General features: G+C 48.6%; 1 protein-coding gene across 1 annotated transcript in view; it reads right to left on the reverse strand.

The window, feature by feature from the left end:
• Positions 1–245: 245 nt before the first annotated feature.
• LOC112072174 (leucine-rich repeat, immunoglobulin-like domain and transmembrane domain-containing protein 1) overlaps positions 246–7,597 on the reverse strand; it is a 34,009-nt gene continuing 26,657 nt past the window's right edge. The window contains exon 2 of the mRNA XM_024139598.2: positions 246–1,932. Coding sequence (XP_023995366.2) covers positions 656–1,932 — 1,277 coding nt within the window. The 3' untranslated portion in view covers positions 246–655. The remainder of the gene's footprint in view (positions 1,933–7,597) is intronic.

A 7,597-nucleotide genomic window follows, 5' to 3' on the forward strand; every position in this document is an offset into this window, starting at 1 on the left:
CCTGTCCTCGCTCTCCCTGTCCTCTCCCTGTCCACTCCTGTCCTCTCCCTGTTCCTGTTCTCTCCTCTCCATGTTCCTCTCCCCCGTCTCGTCTCTCCCTGTCCTCTCCCTGTTCTGTCCTCTCCTCTCCCTGTCTCTCCCTGTCCTGTTCGTCCTCTCCTCTCCTGCTGTCTCCTCTCCCTGTCCTGTTCTTCTCTCTCCTGTCTGTTCTCTCCTCTCCCTTCCTGTTCTCTCCTGTCCTCCCTGTCCTATTCTCTCCTCTCCCTGTCCTGTTCTCTCCTCTCCCTGTCCTGTTCACACGGTGGACTGAGCTGCTCTCTGGTCCCACAGGAAGTGGAGCTCAGAGTGATGATGTCAGCCCTTCCTGAAGAGCTCAATGTGACATCACTTCCTGTGAGATAATTGTGATTCTTCAGTCAAAGAGACAATAGTTTTCCATTCTCACTGCTTATTCAGTGTTCTGACCAGATGTCTCAGTCAAGGTGTAACATACCATTCTCTCTTTTTCCTGACCAGATGTCTCAGTCAAGGTGTAACATACCAAGGGGGTGGTGAGCTAGGGGGTTGATTTGGTATTATATCAACACATACACTTTCTCTAGTGAACCTATGTCCGTTTTCACGACAGGTTGACGCTCTCGTACGCTGCGTGATCCTAGCCGTGATCAGAGTCGTGATCTGAGTCGTCCAGGTCCATCCCTGGCACCAGACTGTAGTATTCAGTGGACTGGGTCATATAAGCCTTCTCCCTGTCTGCCGAGTCCTTCATCACCTCCGTCACACTCACCGTGTCCAGCTCTGCCTGTCTGCACATGCCCATCTCGGAGCTCTCTGTCTGGGACGCCGGCCAGGCCGAGATCCCCACAGTGGAGGACGACCCAGGAGAGGGAGAGGGAAGAGACTCCACAGAGCCACCTAGCTTTATCTCCACCTCCTCATAGATGTCCCTGGTGGAGCCCAGGAGGGTGGAGGAGGGTCGTAGGAGGAGCTGGTTGTTTAAAATGCCCTCCCTGCTGCTGTCCCCCACCACGGGGACGTTGCCCGCTCCTCCTCCTCCCGCTGGGGGCTTGGAGCGGCGGTGGTGTCGGTGGCCGTTGGATGAGTGAGAGGCCTTCTTCTTAGAAGAGCCGAACGCGGGCGCCTCCTTGCTCTTCCTCTTCCTACCGCAGCACCAGCAGAGGACCAGACCGATGAGGATGAGGAGGGGCAGGACGATGAAAAGTGCGGTGAGACCTGGAGAGCGGCAGACGTCTCCCGGCGCCACCGACCACACGAGCCACCCCGCCAAGCTCAGAGGAGATGCACATGTGATGTTACCCACGATGCCTTGCAGGCTGGTGTTGTTGTTGTTTCCCTGGCCCCCCCCGCTAGCCCCACCGGCCTCCAGCCCCTCCACCAGAGAACAGGAGCAGTCCCAGGGGTTGTCCCCCAGCTCCAGCCTCGCCAGGCCCGGCAGGGAGAGGACAGAGGTGGGGAGGGAGCGGAGGAAGTTCCCCCTGAGATCCAGCTCCTGGAGGCCATCAGATCCCTGGAGGAAATCCTCAGGCAGCTCCCTCAGCTGGTTCATGCCCAGCTCCAGCACCTTCAGGCTGGGTAGATCTGACAGGAAGTCCCCTGGGATGGAGGTCAGTCTGTTGTGACCCAGGTAGACCTCCTGGAGAGGAGAGAGTGTGGTCTCTGTATCCTCCAGGTCGATCTGAGTGATGTTACAGTGAGACAGGTCCAGGACCTGTAGTCTGGTCCCGTTGGTGAGCCTGGCCCAGGGAACATTGCCGAACGTGGAACCGGAGTAGTTCAGACAGCAGGCCTCAGCGGGTAGGAAAGGTGGGAACTGGCCCAAAACAGTGGCTCCTGGACACTGACATCTCTCTGAGTGGACGGTCATCACAGGCAGAGTACACAACAACAGTAGAGCCCACTGAGAGAACATCTCTAGAGAGAGAGAGAGAAAGAGTGAAAGAGAGAGAGTGAGAGAGAGAGAGAGTGTTTAAAAAAACGTACTCATAAACAGCCCAATGTTCTTAACCAGTTGGTAATAGGTAAACTCAACCCTCAGTCTCGCTGCCAACATCCCCTCCAGCATTCCCACCACGTCCACAGACCCCTGTCCACGAATACTGTTCTTTCATGTCTTCCAAATTTCTAAAAGTTAAGTAYGAGAACTACACCCCTTTGACTAAACCTGTATATAGCCTCGACATTGACTCTGTACCGTAATACCCTGTATATAGCCTCCACATTGACTCTGTACCGTAACACCCTGTATATAGTCTCCACATTGACTCTGTACCGTAACACCCTGTATATAGCCTCCACATTGACTCTGTACCGTAATAGCGTGCCTCCACATGACTCTGTACCGTAACACCCTGTATATAGTCTCCACATTGCCTCTGTACCGTAATCCTGTATATAGCTCCACATTGACTCTGTACCGTAACACCTGTAATAGTAGCCTCCACATTGACTCTGTACCGTAATACCCTGTATATAGCCTCCACATTGACTCTGTACCGTAACACCTGTATTAGTCTCCATATTGACTCTGTACCGTAACTCGTATATAGCCTCACATGACTCTTACGTATACCCTGTATATAGCTCCACATTGACTTGTCACGTAACACCTGTATATAGTCTCATTGACTCTGTACCGAGTACCCTGTATATAGTCCCATTGACTCTGTACCGTAATACCCTGTATATAGCCTCCACATTGACTCTGTACCGTAATACCTGTATATAGCCTCCACATTGACTCTGTACGTAAACCTGTTATAGTCCACATTGACTCTGTACCGTATACCTGTATATAGCCTCCACATTGACTCTGTACCGTAACACCTGTATATAGTCTCCACATTGACTCTGTACCGTACCTCCTGTATATAGCCTCCACATTGACTGTACCGTAATACCCTGTATATAGCCTCCACATTGACTGTCCGTAATCCTGAATATAGCCTCCACATTGATCTGTACCGTAACCTTTAACCATTGACTTGTACCGTAACCCTTTTGTCACATATCTGTATGTAACACCTGAATATAGCCTCCACATTGACTCTGTACCGTAACCCCTGTATATAGCCTCCACATTGACTCTGTACGTAACACCCTGTATATAGCTCCACATTGACTCTGTACGGTACCTCCTGTATATAGCCTCCACATTGACTCGTTACGTAATACCCTGTATATAGCCTCCACATTGACTCTGTACCGTAACACCTGTATATAGCCTCCACATTGCTGTATGTACACCTGAATATAGCTCCACTTGACTCTGTACGTAAACCCTGTATATAGCCTCCACATTGACTCTGTACCGTAACACCCTGTATATAGTCTCCACATTGACTCTGTACCGTCTCCTGTATATAGCACATTGACTCTGTACCGTAATACCCTGTATATAGCCTCCACATTGACTCTGTACCGTAACACCCTGTATATAGCCTCACATTGACTCTGTACCGTAACACCTCTGTTATATAGCCTCACATGATCTCTGTACCATTCATCCACCTCTGGCCTGCTCGCGCTCCCTACCTCTGAGGAAGTACAGTTCCCGCTCAGCCCAGTCAAAACTGTTCGCTGCTCTGGCACCCCAATGGTGGAACAAACTCCCTCACGACGCCAGGTCAGCGGAGTACATCACCACCTTCCGGAGACACCTGAAACCCCACCTCTTTAAGGAATACCTAGGATAGGATAAAGTAATCCTTCTAACCCCCCCCTTAAAAGAGTTAGATGCACTATTGTAAAGTGGTTGTTCCACTGGATATCATAAGGTGATGACCAATTTGTAAGAGCGTCTGCTAAATGACTTAAATGTAAATACCTGTTATAACTCCACATTGACTCTGTACCGTAACACCCTGTATATAGCCTCCACATTGACTCTGTACTGTAACACCCTGAATATAGCCTCCACATTGACTCTGTACCATAACACCCTGTATATAGCCTCCAATTGATCTGTTACGAACACCCTGTATATAGCCTCCACATTGACTCTGTACCGTAACACCCTGTATATAGCCTCCACATTGTTATTTTACTGCTGTTGTTAAATTACTTGTTCCTTTTATTTTKTTTTTTTACTTTCCCACTGCCTTGAACTCCCCCAGCTCCTTGAACTCCCSCAGCTCCTTGAACTCCCCCAGCTCCTTGAACTCCCCCAGCTCCGGGGTATGGAAGGAAAGCAGCATCCCCACGTCCTCCTCTAAAGCCCCACCACAACACTAACATTCAACACAGGGAACACATCATCCAGACCCTCCGTCCTCCGATCAGAGTTGGAAGTATCGGTCACATACTGCAGATGAAGTACTGGCAAGGAATTGCAGACCTCAACTACGACCTTCCTCAGTAGGCAAGATGATCAGATTCCRGCTCTTTCTCCCAGCTCCTCTAACGACCTGCTCCTACTCCACATGACATGACCCATCTTAGTACACCCCACACCTAACAGGCATGAACGTAGGCTGGCTGAACCCAGAGCACGGGACTGGATGGCAGTGTTGTAAAAAAGAGGCTCTTCCAAAAGCCACATCCTTGGTGGCGTGCCGGCCTTATGGGACATATTGAAAACTCTCCAAACCTGCATAACAGCCTCACAGAATGGAGTCAGGCCAGAGAAATCACCCCCCTCTAGCTTTAAGAGGAACATGTTATTGTCTAAGACCAAACAGCCCGCTCTCCTCATCACTGTGTATGCTGTATCCACCCAGCTAGAGCCGTTACTGTACAACATTCTTTGGGCTGCTTGAAGCCTGAAAGCCATGATCCTAGAAGAGATGTCCACCAGGCCTTGCCCACCCTCGTGCAGTGGCAGCTACAGGGCCGCAGCTTTGATCCAATGTTGTCCACCAGGCCTTGCCCATCCTCGTGCAGTGGCAGGTACAGGGCTGCAGCTTTAATCCAATGTTGTCCAGACCAGAAGAAATTGACAAGGGTCTTCTGAAGCTCTTGTATCAGGTGGCTGTAAAATCAGTCTGTGCCACAGGGTAGAGGCGGCTAGGTTACCGGCTACCAGCACCCTTRCRCTATAAGACAACTGGGGTAGCACCCATTTCCACCTAGACAATCTGGCACACACTTTCTCCACTACACCCTCCCAGTTCTTTTTCTGAAAGACATCGAAGTTACCCCTGGTAACCGTGGAGCGGACCCCGTCTGAAGCTGACCTGCCCACAGCGATTCACTCTTTCCCCAATTGACTCTAGCTGAGGCCCCCTCATACACCTTTAGAGCGTTTTGAGAGAACCTTAACATCCTCACCTCCTGTAATAAAAACTGTCACGTCAWCTGCATACGCAGACAGTGCTATCYTGGGACCCTTCATWACKCCTGGCACAGAGAAARCAGTAAGCCTCGKTCTTAAAACATTTCTAGACAACATAACTGTTCTGAAATTGGGCATCCCTGCCTAGTGCTCCTATGGACTGGGATGGGGCAGCTCAAACCACCCCCCACCTTCACCATACATGAAGCCCCAGCATACAGTAAACTCATCCAAGACAAAAACACATCCCCAAACCCCAAGGCTTTCATTGTTTTGAACAAGTACTGGTGGTCCACACGGTCAAAAGCCTTCTCCTGATCCAAAGAAAGCAAACCCACATTCACATCAGAAAGTTTACAAATGTAAGTAGGACTGGTCCTTGTGGACCAACAGCCCCAGATATTCTTTCAACCTGTTTGAGAGACACTTAGATATAATTGTATATTCTGCACACAGCAATGTAACAGGTCAACAGTTTTTTTTAAAGAGCCAAATCACCCTTTTTTATGGCAACAATGAAAGCACCGCAGGATACAGGAAGAGAACCCTCATGAAAGGATTCACACACCACTTCATAAAAATCACCCCCAAAAGTGCTACAGAACTCAGATGGTAAACCATCGATGCCAGGGGCTCGGCCTGATGAGAGCTGCATAACTGCTGTGGACAGCTCCTGCAGAGTAATGTCAGAGTCCAAAGCAGCTCTCTGCTCAGGGCCCAATTGAGAAAGTCCATGTAACAACTGTTCAGAGGATCACAATCCTCCGCCTTATAGAGGGCAGAGTAAAAATCCACGGCYTGTTGACGCATRTCACCATCATCCGTGGTCACCTTCCCATCAGGGAGACGAAGGCAGACCATCTGTTTACGTTGTAATGTCCACTGTCCTAGTGGTTAGAAAACAAGCGCTWGGAGCATCCATATCCTTGAGGCAAAGCCAGACCTAATCTAGACACCCTTCACTATTTCATGTAAAAACGACCTCAGTTCTCTAAGTTCATGACTAGTGGTCATTCTGAGTGAGCAGCTTCAATTCAATAGATTTGATGTACTGTTCAAGGGCCCTGATAGTCGCTTTATCTTCAACACTAGACGGAGCAGTATACTGTTGACAAAACATTCATATTTGGGCCTTCCCAACCTCTCACTATTGTCTCAAGGACTCAAAATTACATTTTAATAACCCTACATTTTTTCCAAAACAACGAAAACTTTTCACAAAACATGGAGTCATGTAATAACTGAACATTAAAATACCAATATCATTAACTTTTAGCCATGTCTACTGCCTAACTTTTGCATTTCTTACTCTCCACACATCAGAGAGCTCAAACTCAGTTAATAGACCAGACAGACAAGTAGCTGACCGCCGATGAGGTTCTTCAGCAGTGTGATCAACAGTAAAAACACACAGTACAGTTCCAGTCCCCCCCTAAAACCACACACCCCTCTTGGTCACACTGTCTTAAGGGTTGCTTTATTTGATCAAATACAGCAATACGCTCTGTACCCTCATTAGGAGCATAAACATTCAAAAACAAACAAATAAAAACATAACATCCGCCTTGACCAATAAAACCCATCCCTTGACAATCTCTGTTGTAGATACCACAGTCACCCCTAAGCCTGAGGAAAACAAGATGGCCACCCCAGCACTGAAAGTAGTACCATGACTGAGTATATGCTGCCCCTCCCACCACATACTGCAGTCAACCTCATTAGCCTCATCACTATGTGTCTCCTGTAGGAAAACTACATTAAGCCTTTTCTGTTATATTACTTCTAATACACAAGCCCTCTTATTCCTGTCCCTTCCCCCCATTAATATTGAGAGAACCTCCCCTTAGTACCTCCATATAGAAAAGAGAAAGGAGAAGCAGAAGAAACCACAGAGAAACAAGACAAAGAGAAAAAAACACCCTGTGAGGCATGATCATCATCATTGTTTTAATTTTCTCTTAACCTGACCACGTTTCCCACCACCTTTTGCTGCTGCAACAGTAGTAACACATTTCCTCAAGCGAAACCGCTTCTTCTCACTCAACTGGTCTAACCCCACCGTCTTCTGTAACATCACAGCTAACATCACAAACTTATCAACATCCCAAAAAATCTGCCAATTTGACAGATTTCCCAGAAGTCTGCTCCAGGAACCCATGTACCTCATCTAGATTGTAAATTGAGTCGTCGCCAGCTGCTATCATGTCAACAGACATGTCCATATCCTTCTCCTGATCCTCCTCAACTGAGGCCACAGACCCCTGACTCCCCTCTGTCACATCCCTCTCAACACTCCCCACTTGCACC

Source organism: Salvelinus sp. IW2-2015, unplaced genomic scaffold (assembly GCF_002910315.2).
Source record: "Salvelinus sp. IW2-2015 unplaced genomic scaffold, ASM291031v2 Un_scaffold1849, whole genome shotgun sequence".
NCBI classification, from domain to species: Eukaryota; Metazoa; Chordata; class Actinopteri; order Salmoniformes; family Salmonidae; genus Salvelinus; species Salvelinus sp. IW2-2015.